The following is a 21,713-nucleotide window of genomic DNA, read 5'->3' as shown; positions in this document are numbered from 1 at the left end:
TAAATTGTCCGTAGGTGTGAATGTGAGTGTGCTTGGTTGTCTGTCTCTAAGTGTAGCCCTGTGATAGACTGGTGACCTGTCCAGGGTGTCCCCTGTCTTCACCCTGAGTCAGCTGGGATAGACTCCAGCCCCCCATGACCCTAGTGGGGATTAAGCATTGTATAGATGATGGATGGATGGATGGTTACTTGTTACAGCTCTAATGTCATAATCGGTTAATCTGGTGATTTAGAAATTGACAAGATGAGATTTTCACATGTTTTCATACCTAACAGTTGATGTATTTTCACTCAAAAAACCAAACTGTGAAACCATTTAAAGATGAATGTCTCTAAAACTGTAACTCCTACAGTCATGTGATTTGGTGAGGACACATATATGCAGAAGTAACGCTGCCACATAAATGTAATAGCAGTAAAAAGTATTTCCTACTTAAATGTGGTACCAGTACCTCTAATATGTGTTAAATCCTGCTGCAGTATAATCCAGACATTGTTGTTCATTTGGACAGACGCCGACGACTCAGAATCAGCCGGAGACGCCTCTGCAGGCGGAGCTGCTGCCGGATCTGACCGGTGCCGCTCAGAGTCCGCCGGCCGAACACATCGTGGCGCCGCCGTCCACCGTCGACACGGCGGCTCTGAGTGAGGAGCCGCTGCCGGGTGAGGACCTCAGAACAAATCCTAACCACACAAAGTGCTTTTCTGCAGTTTTCTGCCATAAAATAAATTGTATCAGAAGAATTTAATGTAAAATGAACATTTTTTTTGTTGACTTTTGGTTGTTCAAGCTGCAGAAGACACACATTTTGTCCTTCATACACATTCTTCAGTGAGACAGTTATGTGTGTGAAACAGTCAGTACAACAAAGTGCAGCTCTAACACCATGACCCCGTCCTGTGTCCTCAGTCAAACCTCTGACCAAACCGACCCGTCCGGCCCACATCTGCGCCACCTGCAACAAGGAGTTCAAGAACAGCTACAACCTGCGGCGGCACCAGTCGGTCCACACCGGCATCAAGATGAAGGACCGGGCGGCCCGGGAGAAGGAGGACGGAGCGAAGGCGGGTCGGCTGGAGAAGCAGACGGTGCCGCTGTCCCTCCTCCACCTCACCCTCCCCCCTCAGCCTCCCCCACAGCCCGCCACCGACACCCTCCCCCAGCCGGGCCAGCTCGCCAACCAGGAGGGCCAGCCGGTGTCCGTGTCCATCGCCCCGGCAACCGTCACCATGGCTGCGCCGCCTCAGCCCATCCAAGCAGCTGTTGTTGTCGTCGGGTCCATGGAGCAGGTGGGTTCTCCGGGAACCGAGCCAGAGAAGAGAACTCAGAGGTTCTGTTTGTCCATTTTCGTCTGCACACGCTGCTTAACCCTCTGAACTCCTGTCTTGTTTTAACTCACTGTGGCTCGTTTTTCACTGCAACATAAAGTCCTGCACCTCAGTGGAAACAGAACAACCAGGAAGAGAACTCAGAAATGTCTCTTGTGCAGTATGGCACAATCAGAGTGACACAAAGAGACACAAAATCACACAAAGAGACACAAAAATGGCACAAAAGCTGCATAATTAATAGACAAAAATTACCCATACACATTGTTTTTTTTTTTTTTAGAAATACAAAAAAATAATTTAAAAAAAGTAAAAATAACACAAGGAGACAGAAAGTACAGATAGAACCAAGTTTCCATTCGTTGGAGGTGAAATATGTTGAACTCGGAGCAGTTTCTGGGTTTTTTTTGCTCTCATCACATTATTCTCCACTGAGGGCTCATTGTTCCCTGCGATGTATTTGGAATATTTGTCTCATCTTGAAAAATTGCCAAAAAATAAATTATTTGCTCTAACCATCCATCTATTATCTATACACCACTTAATCTTCACTAGGGTTGCGGGGCTCTAACCAGATTCTGTGAAAAAAATAAAAATAAAGAAAAAGAAACCACACACAGGACTTCAGAGGGTTAAACACACACAGAACATTCTCGTTTAAATTAAGCTGCTGCCATCTGACAAGAAAAAAAGTCACCTGATCTTTTGAAGCTTGTTTTGATTGAAAGTTCTCCGTCATCTGTTGGATTCCGACTGAGACGCATGAAAATATTTTGGCACATTTGGACGCAACTCTTCTTCTCCTGCACCGACAGAACCCAAACCCCGCCCCCATCGCCAACACCAACCAGGTGAGGAAGAACCACGCCTGCGAAGCCTGCGGTAAGGCCTTCAGAGACGTCTACCACCTGAACCGGCACCGGCTGTCGCACTCGGACGAGAAGCCCTACTCCTGCCCCATCTGCCAGCAGCGATTCAAGAGGAAAGACCGGATGAGCTACCATGTCCGCTCGCACCAGGGCGGCGTCGAGAAGCCCTACGTCTGCCCGCACTGCGCCAAGGCCTTCTCCAGGTACCGACCCACAGAAAACTTTCTTAACACTGGATGGAACCTCTGTTACTACAGAGCAAGGACAGGGTGAACGGATCTCCAAATGGTTTAAAGATTCCTGCAATATTTTAAGCAAGAGTGCCTGATTTGTATTTTACAGTTTCAGAGTCACAATAAAAGGAAGGTTTAAGGCAGGGATCGACTATTTAGGCCGATATTTGGCATTTGTAGATTATCTGTATCATTATTTTTGTTGACAGTTTATGACAAAGTATATTAAATGTGACTCTGGCTCTGATGCAGTCGCTCTCTTTCTGATGCCCCGCCCACATCTCTGTCTGATTGACAGAAGTAACAGCCAATCGCTGAAAGCCATTGTTTACACAGAGAGGCAGAGTATGTCACTTCTTCCTAAAATCAGATTAACACTAACACTGTTCTAACTGATAGACACGTCCCTCTAGCAGAAACAAATAAAACTGAACAAGAAGCACAGCCAACAAATCAGGACATTAGCTGCTTCTAAAGTGGCTAATGCTATGCTAGTGGCTAGCAGGTAGGCTGGGAAGCAGCCACAGATTAAACTGAAACAGAGTCTGGAAATCAATAACTAACATTGTTTTAAGATCTGAACCGTAGTGGGAAATAAAAGTGATAAAATAGAAAAAGATTCTAAAGACAGAGAGGAGCAGCAGGAGACAAACTGTCGATCAAACAGTAAACAGGAGAGCATCGTTGGGTCACAGGACGCTCAAATGTCATCACTCCTATTTCTATTGTACATATTCAGGCACAGTAATCTTTGTTAATGAAGAAGCCTAGTAATGAATGACAGGCTCACCGCTATCACATGCTGTTAATAAGTAACTTTTAATGTATGTTGGTTCCAGATATTGGCTGTCCGCCTTTCTTGATAACCAGTAATCGATATTAACATTTTAAAAAACACATTGGTTCATCCCTAGTTTGGGCACCCTGCATGCTCAGCTTGTTTTTGTAGTGGCTCAGTCTTTCAGTTCTTCTTCACACGTTCTTTCTGCAGCAGTGCTGTCAGATTAACGCTGCTCTGCACAGATTCTCCATCATGTCCAGCTTGAGGCACTGTTGTAGAAGCCAATAATGTAATAACAGCCGATAACGTAATAAATTTGCCATTTTTAAAATGTAATAGGCCAATAACATAATAATTGGCCAATAACATAATAATTGGCCAATAACGTAATAAAAGTCCTGAACCAATAACGGCAATAACATAATAACCTATTACATTATTGACCTATTACATGTTAAAAAGTGCACATTTATTACATTATCGGCTTCTACAACTGTGAGGCTAAAACCTTCATCAGGGCTCCACACTCACTTTTTCACTGGAAAGCACTTTATGCTGTTGACTTGTCTGTTTTATCTTCTTGTATTGCACGATTAGGATATAATTTATCACTTTAAAATAGTTGAAATCATTTGTCTAATCTGACATTTGTTTCATTGTGAAGCCCAAACCAGCTCATTCTGGTCTGAGGTTGAAATGATAAACAAAGCTGAACTCTCTTAAAGACTTTTGCATGTTACTTTTTCACTTTTTTTCACTTTGAAACTGCACAAAATAAAGATAAACGCTGATTCCACTTCAGAGAGTAAAAAGAATTCATCTTCAACTTCAACTCTTTTGGAGATCAGCTCATCTTTCATTATTCTCAGGACACATTTGCACAGTTTCCTGCATCCGACGTCGTGCTCTGCAGAGTTTGATTCATTTTGTTTTTTTGGTGTTTTCAGACCGGATCACCTGAACAGTCACGTCCGACAGGTTCACTCCACAGAGAGACCCTTCAAGTGCACGGTAACAAACTCACCTGTTCACTGCATCAAACTCACCTTCATCACCAGGATGATGATCAACTAAGTCCCAAAAAAAAATCAGACCTCAAACATTTAAAAGTCCACCCTCATTAATGCTTTCTTTAGAGGTAAATCTGCACTAATTTGTAAAATAATTAAACATTTTCCTCTTGTATTTTCACCCAAACAGTCATAAAAGACAATACCTGACTCAAGTGTACAAAGTTTAGAAATGTACAACAACTAATCATTAATTTTCTGAAATCTGGCATCATTACTGACGCCACTACTGCTTCTATATTTAACAAAGAAACTCTTTGAATTCTTGAAATGAAGGCTAATAAATATGTTGCATGATGTAACGTTTTCCTTGTTTTGTGTCATTTTTTCTTTTCTTTTTTTGCTTTGTTTCTAGATTTAGGCATTTTGTATCACGTTTTTCTTGTTTAGTGTCATTCTGTGTCGCGTTTTTGTAGCTGAGTGTGACAGTTTGATTGTTTTATGTGTCTTTGAGACAGTTTTGCCTCTTTGTGAGATGAAACTATGATACATGTCATAGCATTGATGCTCAAAATTGGTGATAGAAAAAAATGAACAAAAAACAGGTTTAGCCTTCAGATTGTGACGCCTGGAGTGGATGTAAAACTGATTTGGTTGCAGTTTTTAACAAAGCTCAAATGTGTGTTTCAGCCCTGAAAATGTCATGTGTCTATCTGCTGTACTGATGAAGTTATGAGGCTCAGAAATGATGGAAAAAGTCCAATAAAAAGTGTGAAATTTGGACCCACCTCTATGTACTTCAAGGGCCTGTAACTGTGAAAATATTCATAGTATGAAGGTAAAACTTTGCATGGCTTCATTATATATACTAAAGTTACTGTAGATACAGAATCAGCTGATTCTGAGGAGGTCAGGGGGGAGAACACACTGATGTCTTTATAACCCGTTTACTAAAAGTCTTCTCACGCACCTCCTTGTTTGTTGCAGACGTGCACGTCGGCGTTCGCCACTCGGGATCGTCTTCGCGCTCACCTGATTCGCCACGAAGAAAAGGTTCCGTGTCACATCTGCGGGAAGCTGCTGTCGGCCGCCTACATCACCGACCACATGAGAGTCCACAACCAATCACAGCACCACGCCTGCCACCTCTGCAACCGCAGTAAGAAACATGTGGAAGTTACTCACAACACGAACCGCTTTGATCCCGTCTCATTTTTCTTCACTGTGGGTTCACTCCAATATAAAGTCCTACAAACAACCGTGAAGAAGGAGAGAGAACTCAGAAATGTCTACTGTCACTACAACACATGTAGAATGATAGAAACATTTTGTGTATGTTGAATCTAGTTGTCACAGGTGTTATCAAGGCTGGGGGAAAAAATGGTGGCTCTACATTTTATAGACATTTAGCTATTAACATTTTTAAATAATTTCCGTACTCGTCTCTTCAGCTGAAAACTCTCTGTCATGGCTTCTCAACTTAGAAGTTATTTATTTTTTATAGAGTCTGAAATATCAGGATTTTAAGCTCAGGTTTGGATCATTTTCGTAACACAGATCAGTAGCTTAAGGACCCTCCAGAAGTTAAAAATCTGATGCTGGAGTTGTTATTCCACCTCAGATCATAGATATGTATAATGAAGGCTAGATGTCTTAGGGCAGCGTTTCGAACGGGATCACCCTTCGGCCATCTTGACACGGGGCAGCTCTCTGGCAGAACCTGTGGGAAGGACGGTGAGTGATCTGCACAAGCGTAAATACTCTTATCTCGCTGAAATCTTGACGGATTTACAAACGGTTTGGTTTCCTACAAACGTTATTAACATGGCTACAATTCAAATTACAAAAATACAAATAAAATGCAAAATATTTAAAATGCTAATTGTTGCTGGCGAGTGTAACATAATTATTCATAAGTGTATCCATAGGTTTATAACAAACCAAACCGTTTTGAAAATCGGTATAAAATTGAGCAAGTTACGGTTATTTAAAAATGGCCGCCAGTGTGGCCGTGTGATTCCATTGGCCGACAGCGTGGACGAGACATCTAGCCTTTATTATACATATCTATGCCTCAGATCATCAGTGCCATTCTGTTCTGTTCTGCCTTCAAGATTGCGGATTCTGAATCAACGACATGATGAGGAGTAACAGTGAAAAGTTCAGGTTTTTATCTGTAATAGTTCCTGAGATGATGTTGTTCAAACTGTTTAAATTTCTATGTGGAAAAAAAAAACCTGTTGAGAGTGGGTTGATGAGTAGTTTAAAAAAAAAAAGATCACTGAAAGTATTTGATATATGAAACTAAAATTTCACAGATATCTTTAGAAATTTCTGCTGTCAAAGTTCCAGGTAAAGCAGAGATGATCAGGAGAAACTGTTGCTGGATCTTTAGCTCGCTCTGTGTGAACCTTCTGACCCGAGTGTTTGTGTTCAGGCTTCACCACGCTCACCTACCTGCGGGTCCACGCCCAGAAGCACCACGGTCAGGAGTGGAAGGAAAGCGGCGGCGCTCGGGGCGGTTTCGGCGGGACCGGTGCCGGCGGCGTGCTGCTCTGTCAGCTCTGCGGAGTTCAGTGCAAGACGGCCACGCAGCTGCAGGGTCACATGGGCACCCACGCCAACCAGGGCGACCCGGGCCCCGACCCGACCAGCGCCGGGCCCGTCGGCACCACCAGCGTGGCCGTCACCGTGTCCAGCGCCAGCACAGTGGGACTGCTGGTTACTGACTGCTCCAGTATCGCCCCCCAGCCCCACAGCTAGCTGGGAGGGCCGGGGGAGCCGGGGAGGGACGGGTGGGACCAGGTGGGACCAGGTGGGACCGGGGAGGAGGCAGCAGCTAAGAGACGTGGAGGAAACTGAGCAGCCGGTCCAGGTGTGTGGACATTTAACCCCAAGCCATTCATGTGCTCAGTTTGCTCCTGTTTCATTTTTCCTCACTGAGGCTCATTTTTCACAGTAACATAAAGTCCTGCAGCTCTGTGGAAACAGAACAACCACGAAGAAGGAGAGACAACTCAGATCACAGTCAGGATGATACAAAGAGGCAAAAAGGACACAAAAATATGCAAACATGATACAAAAAGACAAAAATATTCAAGAATAATGTGCAGAAATGACACAAAAAGGGGAAAAAAAGGATGCATAAATGACACAAGTTGCAAAAATAAAAGATAAAAATGGCAAAAATGACAAAAATTATAGGAATAGCAGATGAAAATTACACAAAAAGATACACAAATTACACAAAAACAGACAAAATGACACAAAAAAGGCAAAACCATGCAAATAAGATGAAAACATGACACAAAAAGAGAAATGTGCAAGAATAACATGCAGAAATGATACAAAAGGCACAAAAAATATGCAGAAATGACAGAAGTTGTAGGAATAAAAGATGGAAATGACACAAAAAGATACAAAAATTGCACCAAAAAACACATGATACAATGACACAAAAAAGGCAAAACCATCCAAAAAAGACACAAAAAGATGGAACAAAGATACAAAAAATCCTGTTGTGTGAATGTTCTCTGCTTGCTGACATTATAATTTTAATCCACACAATAATCCCCTACTTTAAAGTTTAAAAACTAAATTAGGATTTGAAATTAAATGAGGATTAACTGTAAAAAGGCATGCAGATGAATGACGTTCCTTTGTTTTTATTTTGCAGATCATTTGTGCCACAGGTGGACACCGGTCAGGAGAACCTGCCTGGACGTTTGATTCCATGTCGTTTTGTTCTGGTTCAGCAGTCGATCTGCCTCCAGCACCCACAGACTCACACTTTCTGTACAAACTGTACGACGTCCTGCAGAGCCGAGGAAGGACGGACGGACGGCAACCAAGCCTCTGTTTGTTCATAAAGGAGGAAAATTAATGTGTATTTTTATTCTTCTGGCTTAGCGACTAGCTGTCATCATTTCATGGTTTTGATTTCCAGCGCAGCCGCTCATGATTTTGTAAAGCTGTTTTTATAACCCATGATATCAGTGTTTGTTTCTGATGAGGACCTGCAGACCTCAGTGACTTACAGTGAATACTAAAAGGATTCACCACCCTGGGTGCTTTTGACTTTTATTGCTTTTCAACATTGAGTCATGGTCAACTTAATTTGTCTTTATTGACAAAGATTTACAAAAAAAAAAAAAAAAACAGTCTTTCATGTTAAAGGGAAAACATCTCTACAAAGTAATGTAAATTAATTAAAAATGTAAAATCAGTGGTTGCATCAGTATTCAACTCTTCCAGGCAGTATTTAGTAGATTCACCTTTGGCTGTAGCTACAGCTTTGATCCTGTTTTGGTCTCAACCAGCCTGAACATCTGGATGCTGCAGTTTTCCATCATTCTTTTTTGTGAAACTGTTCAAACTCTGTCAGGTTACACAGGGATCATGAGTGAACAGCCTTTATCAAGTCCAGACACAGATTCTAAGTTGGATTGAGGTCTGAGCTCTGACTCTGCCTCTAGAACAACCACCTTGTTGGTTGCTGCCACCTCCATGCTTCACATCATGATGCTGCCACCTCCATGCTTCACATCATGATGCTGCCACCTCCATGCTTCCCAGTGGGGATGGTGTGTTTGTGATGCAGTGTCTGGTGTCCAACAAACATAGTATCTAGTCTGTTTGCTAAAAAGCTCCATTTTGGTCTCATCAGGTCAAAGAACCTTCTTCCAGTTGACTTCAGAGTCTCCCACATGTCTTCTGGTGAACTCTAGTCCAGATTTTATATGAGCTTTTCTTTCTTTCTCTTTGTCATTCTCCCACAAACCTTTGACTGGTGAAGAACAGACAAGAGTTGTTGTGTCTCGTCTCAGCTGCTGCAGCTTGTAGCTCTTGTCGAGGAGTCATAGGTGTCTTGGTGGTTTGGCATATTTCTGTCATTTCTTAATGATTGATTTAACTGAACTATAACAGATATTCAATGTTTTGTCTTCATGGTGTAGTTACACTGCAAAAAAGTGTAGCCCAAATATAAGATATAAACACTAAATCTGAGAAGAAAATGACTTAAAACTAGTAAAATGATCTGCTGTCCATGCAGCAAGTCAATTTTACTTGATAAGAAATCTTGAAATAAGATTTTTAATGCTCAGTGAAAGATTGTACTGTAAAATGAAGGACAAAAAATGAGTAAATAACTTTTAAAAGAAGCCAAATTATCTATCGTGTCTACAAATAAGATTTTAAATCTTGGCAAGTCCCAGATTATTTGCAGCGTATATCCAGGAGTACTGATTCATGGTGACTGGACCTCTCAGGCGTCTTTAAGTGACTTTGAGCACCAACTGGCTGCACCTGTGTTCAATTCGTCCTTTTAAAGAGGATGGAAACTTATGCAATCACTACTTTATATTTTGAATTAATTGACATTGTAGAAATGTCTCCACTTTGACATGAAGGGTGTTTTGTTTTTGTAAGTTCTTGTCAAAGAAGCCAAATTAAATTGACCACGATTCAATGTTGAAAAGCAACAAAATGGGAAAACGTCCAGGGGGGTTGTTACTTTGTATTGGCACTGTACATCAGATTTCCCTCAAATTTATTTCAGAACAGTCTCCAGTTTGTCGGATCCTTCACAGGACAGCAGAGCGAGTATTTCTGACGGGCCGTCGTGTACATACACTTTTATAAAGCTGACGAACTAGTTTGTGTATATTCCCCATGAACATTGAATGTGCATAACTTCTCTGCTTCATATGATCTCTGTTCTTACTCTGGATGCTGATTTGTAACTTTAAAAATTGCCATGTAATTTGTAGCTACCTTGGTGACACATTTTCTGTGGCTGTGCATATTGATTGTACTTGATGCATAGTGCATAGCGCCTCGTTACTGTATTAAAAGGCAGTGAAATGCATGTGTGGATTCAAGTTGAACTCATCTTCACGGGTGATTGTTTAATCCAGGGGGGCTCGTTCATAAAACAGGCTCGGAAAAGTCTGGATTAAAGTCCAAAACCTGACTCGACTTTACGGAAGAAATCAGTGAAGTTTACACAAGCAGGCTCGTTTGATCCTGATTCAAGAAGTCGAGATAACTGGTCAGCGACAAACTGGTTACAGTGGATCAGAGGGATTAAACATGGAGAACAGCAGCAGTACAAAGAGCAGAAACATCCATCCATTGTCTATACGCCGCTTAATCCTCACTAGGGTCGTGGGGGGCTGGAGTCTATCCCAGCTGACTCAGGGTGAAGACAGGGGACACCCTGGACAGGTCACCAGTCTATCACAGGGCTACACTTAGAGACAGACAACCAAGCACACTCACATTCACACCTACAGACAATTTAGAATCACCAATTAACCTCAACATGTTTTTGGACTGTGTGGGAGGAAGCTGGAGAACCCGGAGAGAACCCACGCTGCACGGGGAGAACATGCAAACTCCACACAGAAAGATCCCCGGTGTCCTCACCAGGACGTAAACCGGCGACCTTCTAGCTGCGAGGCAACGATGCTAACCGCTGAACCACCTTGCAGCCCAAGAGCAGAAACATGAAGAATTTAAACATCCAAAATGCATCATAGAGAAAACCAGAGAAAAAGGCTGCAAGAAAACTGCTGCTTTACTGAGTGCAAGTTAACAACAATAAACTTTAAAGTTATAAAGCACTTCTCTTAAACTTATTCTGACAAAAAGGGTTCAGAAAACTGAAAACCTGGCAGCAAAGAGGCTTTACTAAATATTGCAATTTGAAAAACCTAAAAATAACAGCAATTATCTGTAAAATATCGAACAATATTATGATCTTTTTTGCTGATTTAAATACAGTTGAATAGTGTAGTTTTATTGTTTCATAAAATATGGACTTACTATTTGCAGAAATACAGATTTTGGATGTGGATATTATTTATTGTTTTGTCCTGGTTTTCTATAGTTGCCATGTAATTTTTTTCCCCTGTGATTTTAAACAACAAAATGGGGAAATCTGTAAAATTACAGAGATGGTTTACCATTATTCAATCTTTTAATCTTTTTTTCCCCTTCAAATAACAGCAAATATCTGTAAAATTATTATTATTGTTATTATTATTATTTTACCTGATTTAAATACAGAAATAAAACTAATTTTACAGTTAAAACATTGCAAATGAACAAACTACCATTTGTGAAAATACAGACTTTTGACGTGGACTTTATTTACAGGCTTTTTTGTGTTTTTGTTTGTTTTCGTCTTTTTCTTAAGTTTGACATGTAATTTAATGAAGATTTGTTGTCAATATGACAGATATCATAGACATCTGTAGACATTTTGACAACAGAAAATGTTAAATAAATTATTTTTTTATCAGTGTGTAATATCTATAAGCATCAGTTGTCTGTCAAATTACAGTTTTTTATTGAACGTGTTTCAGTTGAGGTCATTCCTTTATCCCTATTTATTATTACTGTATTTTTTTTATTTGCTAATGTATTCAGATCGATGGATAGTTATTCACCCCCTTGGAGAAATTCAATTTATTCAAATTAATAAATGAGTATCTTCATAAACAGACTTCAAATTAAGGTGGTTAAATTAAATTGAAATTTTTTTCTGCTGGTCTATAAAATTAAAAATTAAAAACAGGTCATTAATTTTATTATTTAAAAATAAAAATCATTTTTCAGCCTTGTGTTCAGATCCGTACCTGACCTGTGTTGAAGATCAGGAATAAGCTGACAGTAGCTGGTTAACCTGCTTAGCTCTGGTCCATCTGGTTAACTCTGGCTAACTGATGACCAGCAGCTAGTTAACATTGTTTACAGCAGATCAACCCTCCCCCACCCGGCTCAGCGGCTCCTCCTCCACTGCTAACCAGCTAGCCGTCGCTGCAAAAAGCCACCACAAGTCGGGCTGGGTTTAAAGAGAAGCTCCTGCTGGATGAGCCGACAGCCAGAACCCAGCAGAACCTCCTGCCCGTTGTGGGACTCTCCGGTTCTGGGTGTCACGGAACGATGGACAGCTAGCGGGCAGTCAGCAGCTAGCTGCGGCGAGAGCTAGCTAACGATCCGGCTAGCTCCGGCAGCCGGGGCGACGAGCACCTAACTCGGCTTTTTTTTTTTGCCCTTTTTGACGCCTGTTTTCGTGCCATGCCATCGAACTTCCAACCGAGCTAGGTTTGTACGTTAATTTTATTTCATTTAAACGCGGGATGCTTTGTTTTTTAAATTATCTGGGTCACCGTAACCGACCAATGGAGCTTATGTGGGTCAGACATCGTCTAATTAGCCTGAACAGCTGGTTAGCATGTAGCTAGCTCGTTTCCCGACGGCAGTGGATTTTATTTTTAGTTTATTTGTCTTTTTGAAATGAAATGAACAAAATTATGCGTGTTTGTGTTGGTGAAATGTTCTCTGCAGTTTGACTGGATGTAGTTAGCATCCGGTTAAACAGTTATTTTAGATATTTTTTATATTTTGGAGCTGAGCTGTTAGCTCGCCGGATTCTGTTAGCTTCGAGCAGCTTCACTAACCAGGTAAGAGCAGCTCGCTACAAACAAAGGTGACTAAACTCGCTGGTTAAACTGGTTAAATGAGTAATTAGCTGCCACACAACTCCCAGGCCGGTGTTTAAACGAATTGACTGTGTTTTAAGCAGCTCGCTTCGGACGTCAAATGTGTTTATCTGCACGTTTCTGCCGAACAATCGCTCCGGCTGCGGTGTACAGATCACAGCCGCTGCGCCTCTCTCCATCTCGGCTCCGCTTGTTTACATGGGCTCGGTAACACCACGCTCCGTGTGCCACACAGGAGGCCGATGGGTCCTGCAGAGTGAGGAGCTCCGAGCCGAGCCGAGCTGAGCCGTGCCGGGAGCAGCAGCAGCAGCTTGGTGCCGCTCCGATCCAGTGGACCGTGCGTGGGTTCGGTTAGTGGAGGATGGCCTTTCACGGCGCAGGCCGGCAGACCGTGTGTGGAGATCTGTTCCCGGGCTCCGAGCTGGGCCACAAGTACTTCTGTGTCAACTCCTCCTGCGGAGCTCCATCCACGGGCCTCAGCGCCACGCCGTGCCTGACCGGACCCACCGCCCCGGCCGGGACCCCCCGTCACCCCACGGCTCTCGGAGGCAGCGCCGGCGGCGGAGCGGCGGTGCCTCAACCCTACAGCAACCCGGCCAGCGAGGTGCCGAGCCCCGCAGAGATGGAGCCGGACCGGCCCATCGGTTATGGCGCATTTGGAGTCGTCTGGTAAGAAAACATGAGCGAGGCCCAAACATCCATCACAGTGTGCTGACATGAAGCCTGGCTAGGAGCCTCAGCAGGTTCTGTGCCTTCAGACGTGTATTTATTTGTTATTTTTATGTCTGTAGGGACCATTTTAAACAACATATCATCTGTAAGAGAAAACAACTGCAAGGACTCATCGATTAGTTATCAGCTCATAGATTATTCATCAACTGTTTGGACCATTGAGTAGTTGACCACTGAGTAATTCTTGAGATAGCAAGTCTAAAATCAGTGATTGTGTCTTCTTAGCTTCTTAGATGTGATTATTTTCTGGATTCTTTCCTCCTCTGACATCAAACTGAATGTCTTTGCGTTTTGCTTAAAACCTGACATTTGTCATCCTGGGCTTTGTAAAGCTGTCAACATGTTACAGATGATGAACACATCAGTTACTTGCTGCCTTGATTTAAACTTATGCTTGAAATGACGTCTGAGCAGCAACGATTAATCAATTAGTCAACTATTGAACTAATCATCAACTATTTGGACAATTGAGTCGCTCTTTGAGGAAAAGGTTTTCAATGATGTGAGTTTAGTTTCTTCCATGTGAATATTTGATGGTTTCTTTCCTGCTCTATGGCTGTAAACGGATCTTTTTTTTCACCATTTTCGGACATTTCAGAAAACCAACAGTTAATGAATGAATCCAGAAAATAATCAACACATTCATTGACAGTGAAAATGTTTATTGGGTGCAGCCTAATTCACCTTCATGGTTTGTGGTGTGATCTGTGATTTTTAACATGAATTCAAGAGAAGCTACAATGAACTCTCTGTTTTTGGCTTCATGTCGGGCAACAGCTCACAATGACTTTCAGTAGCAATTAAACTGCTGATTACATTTTTGATTATTTTTATTGTTTTGCCTCTAAAATGTCACAAGATGGTGCAAACGTCCGTCAGTGTCTTTAGGCCAAAGGTGACGTCTTTTAAAAAAACCTTTTGTTTTGTTCAGCCACCAGTCAGAGACTCGGTTACTCGTCCACGGCTGCAGTAGTTAATCATTTGGTCGTCGACTATTGAAGTAATCACTGATTGTTTTAAAAAATTTGATAGATTGGTGTGAGTAAATTTAAAGGGGAAAACATTTTCTTTCTTATGAATATTTTCTGGTTTCCTTCGTCTATGACAGTAAGCTGAAGATCTTTGCGTTGTGGGAAACACTGATCGATAGGTTTCACCATTTGCTGACATTTTGTGGACAGAACAGCTGATCGATTAACCCAGAAAATAACCAATAGATTATTCGACAATGAAAATAATTTTCACTGTTAGATTTTAAAATGGTGGCAGAGTCCTCATCTCTGTGCATTGACATGAAATGTTTGATGAAAAGGCTTCAGGTTTAACCGAAACCAGCAGAATAGTTTATTTAATTAACACAATTAACAAAACACAAACACTTAGACAAGATGATTCCCAACCAGTAAATGTACCTGATTTGTTTGTCATTTGATGTCTGATGTGTTAAAGGACAGAAAATACTGGAGCAAAAAGTGACACCCACATTGTTTTAGAAATGATTTTAAAAGACAAACTGCAAATCTTCACCTACTGAGAAGCTGCAGCGAGTTAAATAATTTTGGTTTACTGATTTAATTAAGCTGCATTGAATCCTTGTGCTCATCATTGTTTTTGAATTTGAACATTATTATCTGCAGATTTAATCCACAGCTTTTACCTGACAGCTGTATAATAACTAGGACATGAAAAGCAATCAGAACTTTTACTGTCATGCTTAAAACGTGTGAAATATGTAAAAGGGGATTTCTGTGCTTCCAGTTAACAAAGTTCAAACACTTAAAATGATTGTTTTTTGGGGCTAAGACTTGAAAACGATACATTTAATGATTAATCGATGCATCCTCTTGTCTACTGCTGGCCGGATAATCATGAAAAATGTCTGAAAAATCAATTTGTGAAAACAGAAAGTGACATTCAGATTGTTGTTGGTTTTTTATTTTGTAAGACATCTGAAATGATTCCTTAGATTCTGGCGACTCTGCATGTTCCCACCTTGGTTTGTAGAAATAACATCCTTTTAATCTAATAACAGGAAACAGGTCATTGCACAGATAATATTACACGTTTCCAGGTATGAAATCACAGCATTAAAATTAAAAAAAGTTCCTCAAACTGATCAACCAACTATCTAAAGAGTCGGTCAATGATTTAATACTTGACAAATTTTTGTAGTTCTAATTAAAAGCGCGATTTTTTTTCACATTATTATTGGAAATTTAAAGAGAATGTTTGAAGCATAAAGGAGGAAATTCAGCTTTGTATTCTGGTGTTTACTAAAATATTACTTGTGCTTTGTTAATGTCTTCATGTTAGCATTTTAAATCAAAACACTGTTGTCATTGTAGAATTCATTTATTCTATTATCCGTATGTTTTTGCTCCTTTGTGACCAAAAACGTAACGTTACCCAGATTTCTGCCTTTTTAATACCAAGATGGCTTCTCTTTTTAATCTAACCTTTTATTAGTTTTACAATAGAGTAATTTCCCAGACTGGGATAAATAAAGTATTTTTCTATTCTATTCTATTCTAGTTTTGTCTTTTTAAGATTGAAACATCATCTAACTTTCTTCCCGTTTTTGCTGAACTGCACTGAAAGTTCAAATGAAATAAATTCATAACTTCATTCTTAAATCACCACTGAGCTGATCGTACCAAACCACAGGCCAGTTTTTAGAATAGAAAATACTTTATTAATCCCAGTCTGGGAAATTACTGTGGTACAGCAGCAGAAAGTACTATTTAAAAATTACAAATAAAATAGGTGAATAAAATAACATAAATAAAATAAAATAAAACAACTGTACAATTTTAGTTTGATTTCATGACTTTATTTCTTCGTTTTTTCGTTTCAGGTCGGTGACTGATCCTCGCGACGGTCGAAAAGTGGCTCTGAAGAAGATGCCGAATGTCTTCCAGAACCTGGTCTCCTGTAAAAGGGTCTTCAGAGAGCTGAGGATGCTGTGCTTCTTCAAACACGACAATGTAAAGATCCCCTAACAGACGCCTTGTTTTTATGTTTGGATGTGAAAAAAAGTGACTAAATGTTGTGCTTTTCTGTCTCCGTGCAGGTTCTGTCGGCTCTGGACATCCTGCAGCCTCCGCAGATCGACTGCTTCGAGGAGATGTATCCTTCATCACACCTTCTGTCCCAGTTTCTCCTCATTAAATGTCCCTCCTGTCCTCCTTTTAATTCACTTAATTTAGCTGCAGGTCTAAATCCAGCTCCTCACTGCAGATGTGCGACCGGACACTCGTGATTAAAGCTGCTCTTTTTCCCGTGTTCCTGACACTTGTTGTTGAGCTAAAACGGAGGCCTGAGCTGCTTCGTGTCGTCGTAGGCGGAGGTCAGTGGGTTTGTTTTCCTTGACAGAAAGCCGCCCTGCAGATACGTGATCACGGAGCTGATGCAGAGCGACCTCCACAAAGTGATCGTGTCTCCTCAGCCTCTAACCACCGACCACATCAAGGTCTTCCTCTATCAGATCCTCAGAGGTGAGCGACACTCGCCGGGGCGTCACAGCTGACACATAGATCCAGAGTCTCTGTTTAGAAACAAGATTTTTTTTTTAACCGTGTGGTGTGTAGCTTATCTGTTAAAAATGTCCACAGCAGGGTCACCAGTCAAAAACCCAGTGAAGCATCTGGAGCTGCAGTGATCAGTCATGTGGTTGTCAAATGTTTAAATTATTCACCAACTGTTTTGAAAATGATTAGAAAGGATAAGCGTTTTTTAATATAAAATCAGTCTAAATTGTTCGACTGCAGCTTCTTGAATGAGAATATTTTCAGATTTTTCCCCTGCTACCCAAAAACACATAATATTACATTAAAGGAGGCCATAACTATAAACCAGAATAGAGAGCGTTCTGACATCCTGCATCTCCACATGGTCCTCCAGCTGCAGTCTGTCAGACAGAAAAGCTCTGCAGAGGATAGTTAGAGGAGCTGAGAGGGTCATCGGAGTTCCCCTCACCTCCGTACAAGAACTTCTCCAGAGCAGGAGCAGGTCACTGAACATTGTCAGGGACTCCTCACAGCCTCTCCATAAACTGTTTGAACTGCTACCATCAGGCAAACCTTTCCAGAGCGTTAAAGGAAGAACCTAAAGACTGATGAACAGCTTCATTCCACAAGCTGTCAGAACGCTGAACTGCTGATCCAGATATGCAAACACTTGTTCATTTAAATTGCTTTAAGTTGTTGGATCCTGGAGAAGCGTTCTCTCATCCTGCCTGTACTGCTGTGTACGTACAGCAACATGACAATAAGCTTGATGTGATTTGATTTTGAAACATGCACAGTTAGCATCATTTTAGGAATCTTACTCAACATCTGCTGGTTAAAGCTTCAATGTGAATATTAGCAGCTTGGGTTTGGTGTCACTTTTTATTTTCCAAAATGGATTTCTCAGACATTTTTCGTTATTTTCTGGCATTTAATGCATCGATTATTCATCAATTCATTGTTTTCCATCAACCCATGTTTACGCTCATTGAGGACGTTATTTTAGACTTCAGGAAGCTGATGGACATTTTTCACCGTTTTCTAACATCTAATCAATTAATCCAGAACATATTTGATGCATTAATCAGTGGTGGAAACAGTCATATTGATAAACGCTCGCTGACTCTTTGTCTCCTTGCTGTTAAATGAAGAAACACTTTGCATCAGCATCAGGGTTTGGATTTCTTTCAGCTCACGATGACAAATGTCCTGTTTTGTCTGAAGATATTCAGTTTACTGTCACAGAGGAGGAAAGAAACCAGAAAATATTCCCATAGAAGAAGCTGAAACCAGAGACTTCAGACTGTTTTAAACAGTGACCAAGCAGTTCTTACTTACTGCAGTGCACCTGATGCCAATTTTTCTGTAAACCTCAGAGAAATGTTGATGCGGAGGACAAACAGGTTCAGGAATGTTGTTATTTTTACGACTGCTTCGTGTCTCATCTGCACAGAAAGTTCTGCTCCTATGTAGGAAACTGTTGCTCGAAGGTGTTGTTGGGAAAATACATTTCTACAAGATATTACAGTGTTGTCGAGGCGGGACGCTGATTTACAGAGTAATGCTGTGTGTCTACAAGCTGACAGTCCTTTCACTTCAGCAACAATGGATTCAAAAGTGTGTCTTGACAAAACAGACCATTTAAGTGCTCATCCTCCAAAGTTTCTTGTCAGCGTGTGCAGCAGTTTTATGTGTGACACAGAGTCATAGCAACAAGCGCTGGATGTGTTTCTGTTGTCTGATAATTCACCAGAGAAGTCTTTGAAAAGTGTATTTAGGTAAACTTTCAAGGCTCATATCAGCTGGTGGTTGGTCAGAGCAAGTTCTAGCAAATGAAAGGTCTCATTTCTACCTACATGTGACACCAGGACCGTGTTCTAGACACGATTCACTATGTGGGAAAAAAGTTTTTTAATGAAGGCATATTTAAATCTTTTAGTCCACTTTAGCTTTGCTGTTGAAACTATGATCCATCCCATAATATTGATGCTCAAAGTTGGTTCTAGGAAAAGAAAGCAGATTTAGTCTTTTAGATTGCGACACCTGGATGGATGTTAAACTGATTTGTCTGAACAGAACTCAATGTGTTTATCAGCCCTGAATGTTTCATGTGTCTGTCTGCTGTACTGATGAAGTTATGAGGCTCAGAAATGGTGGAAAAGTCCATTAAAAAGTGTGACATTTAGACCCACCTCTGTGGACTTCAAGGGCCTGTAGCTGTGGAAATATTCATAATATGAAGGCAGTTCTCATTAAATATCCTGATGCTACTGTAGATACTGAATCAGCTGATTCTGAGCAGCTCGGGGGGAACCTTTATTAAAACTCTGCTTCAGTTGTTTGAACACAGACTTGGTAAAAACGTGACCTTCAGGTGTTTGTCAGAGTGCAGGAGATTTGATTGTGGTTCTCTGGTCCAGGTTTGAAGTACCTTCACTCTGCGGGGATCCTGCACAGAGACATCAAACCTGGAAACCTGCTGGTCAACAGCAACTGTCTGCTCAAGGTAACACTCGTCTGTCTGCTGAGTGGGAACACAGTGTTTGGTCCAATGTGGAGAAAGTCCAGAACAGAAGTCATTCTTTTCATTTCTACCTTGTACAGATCTGTGACTTCGGCCTGGCCCGTGTGGAGGAGCCCGACCCGTCGCGTCACATGACCCAGGAGGTGGTGACTCAGTACTACAGAGCTCCGGAGGTTCTGATGGGCTGCCGGCACTACGGATCGGCCATCGACGTCTGGTCAGTGGGCTGCATCTTCGCAGAGCTGCTGGGACGGAGAATCCTCTTCCAGGCTCAGAGCCCCATTCAGCAGGTGAAGCATCCAGCTGCTAACATCTGGACCCACGGGTTCACTGAGATGCCAACATGTGCAGCAGGACTCATTGTGCTTGTTTTTGTTTCAGACAGCTGCAGAGAGAAATTCAATAACAGTTTAGAGCCACAATGAATTTATTTATTGTATTATATATTTTAACATTTAAATTTTAAATTAAAAGTTTCCCCGTGTTGTTTTTTTTTTTTCACTTACAAACACTTGGTGTGTTCTGAAGCATGAGCAGGCGTGTTGTCTTTCACATTCATAAAAATACTGCTCTTGCACAGATTCTTTTATATTTAGAAAAAAAGTGATATTGTAGTCCTTTAAATGTACAAAATGTTCATGACTCACAGGTTTGAATGCATTCATGTTTGACCAGAGTGAGATATGTTCGTCAATATACAGGTTTTTAAAAAGTTTTTTCCCTCTTTATTTAGGTTGTGGATAGTTTTATGCGTTAATATGAAGGTTTTTGACCCTTCATTATGTTGATATACAGGATATGGTTATTTTATTGTGTTAATATCCTGTTATTGTGTGTGACTAACATGTCTGTTGTCTGTGCTGCAGCTGGATCTGATCACAGATCTGCTCGGGACGCCTCCTCTGTCCGCTCTGGCTTCAGCCTGCGAAGGAGCTCGAGCTCATATCCTGAGAGGTCCTCACAAACCGGTAGGTTCACCTGAGATTTAGATCCGTTTTACTTTATTATCCACACGAGTTCCACATGACACAGAAACATGTTTTATCCTAATTTTTAACCAGCAGCTAGCCGCAGTTGTAGATGATTGACAAGCTGGTAAATGGTTCACATGTTAAAAATATATTTTACGAATGAACTATTTAAAATCAAAGAGCACAAGAAATAAAGAGTAAATTATTGGTAGTTTGCAGACATCAAAATAATATAATTAGAGAAATAAAAATTAAACGGTAATAGTGATAAAAACAATATTCACAGCCACAATCCTAATAACAATAATAATTACAAAAACCATAACTACTATAATACATGCATAAAATAAATAGAAATGTTGGAAAATGTATTAAACTAGTGAAAATTAATGACTACCAATAATGATTAAAAGATGCAGAAAATAATAAAAGTCCATATTGAGGAAAAAGTGAGGAAAATCAGTAAAGCCACGAAAATATTAACAGTTTTAAAAAAAGATAATCAGTGGACCTAAACAGCAACGAAGGAGCTCAATATCAGAATGTGCTGTTGTGAACTTGACAAAACAATTATATAAAATAAAAGAAAAAAACTCTTAGTCTAGTCATCCATTTCACACATAATCAACTGGTTTTTATTTTATTTTATTTCTTCCAAAAAAAAGTAAAACACTTGGTCATAATTCTTTTCTTTTTTTTCTTGTTTTCTTCATCAGTGATTTTTTTTCTGAGCATATTTCTGTTGTTGAGGGTAACAGATGTTCAGAGGTTCTGATAACAGTGTTTGTTTGGTTCTCAGCCGTCGCTGTCGGTTCTCTACATGTTGTCTGATGGAGCCACACATGAAGCCGTTCACCTGCTCTGTAGGATGCTGGTCTTTGATCCGGTGAGTTCACACAACACAAACCAACACTAATTAACTCAGTGCGGCTGTTTGGCGTCTGAGGGATGAAAAGTCACGATGATTTTTTTCCCCAAAATTGCTCTTTTATTGTTATTGATCACGTTTATCTTCAGTAGCTTATTGTGCAGCTACTTGAAATGTTTTTATTTGTTGTTGTGCAGCACCAGCATTATGTGCCTTATGTTACACAACATAAAAAACCACCTGCTCCACCCTGTTGAACTAGACTGTGGTATCAGGCATCAACGTTTTAGCACCTGCTAATCTCACTATTTTGAATTTTAACCCCCTGTATCACCATGGTAACTTATGCCGTAGTGCTAGATCACCATGGTAACTGATGCT

The 21,713-nt window shown here is 40.9% G+C and overlaps 2 protein-coding genes across 2 annotated transcripts in view; both read left to right on the top strand.

Annotated features, from left to right (window-relative positions):
* Positions 1-8,445, top strand: part of maza (MYC-associated zinc finger protein a (purine-binding transcription factor)) — a 10,519-nt gene extending 2,074 nt beyond the window's left edge. The window contains exons 2-8 of the mRNA XM_008305364.1: positions 512-662; positions 910-1,289; positions 2,144-2,400; positions 4,159-4,222; positions 5,209-5,380; positions 6,659-7,096; positions 7,898-8,445. Of these exons, the coding sequence (XP_008303586.1) occupies positions 512-662; positions 910-1,289; positions 2,144-2,400; positions 4,159-4,222; positions 5,209-5,380; positions 6,659-6,984 (1,350 nt within the window). The 3' untranslated portion in view covers positions 6,985-7,096; positions 7,898-8,445. The remainder of the gene's footprint in view (positions 1-511; positions 663-909; positions 1,290-2,143; positions 2,401-4,158; positions 4,223-5,208; positions 5,381-6,658; positions 7,097-7,897) is intronic.
* A 3,596-nt stretch (positions 8,446-12,041) lies between these two features.
* Positions 12,042-21,350, top strand: nlk1 (nemo-like kinase, type 1; the record flags this gene model as incomplete). Its single annotated transcript, XM_008305366.1, has 9 exons — positions 12,042-12,333; positions 12,967-13,400; positions 16,318-16,447; positions 16,534-16,589; positions 16,851-16,957; positions 19,390-19,475; positions 19,574-19,783; positions 20,360-20,461; positions 21,264-21,350. Coding segments are annotated over exons 2-9 (1,086 nt in total), but the record flags the coding sequence as incomplete, so codon positions are not given.
* Positions 21,351-21,713: the final 363 nt, after the last annotated feature.

This window comes from Stegastes partitus, unplaced genomic scaffold (assembly GCF_000690725.1).
Source record: "Stegastes partitus isolate 25-593 unplaced genomic scaffold, Stegastes_partitus-1.0.2 Scaffold2486, whole genome shotgun sequence".
Classification (NCBI taxonomy): Eukaryota; Metazoa; Chordata; class Actinopteri; family Pomacentridae; genus Stegastes; species Stegastes partitus.
The sequence above is the reverse complement of the archived record's forward strand: the minus strand, read 5'-3'. Positions and strand labels throughout refer to the sequence as shown.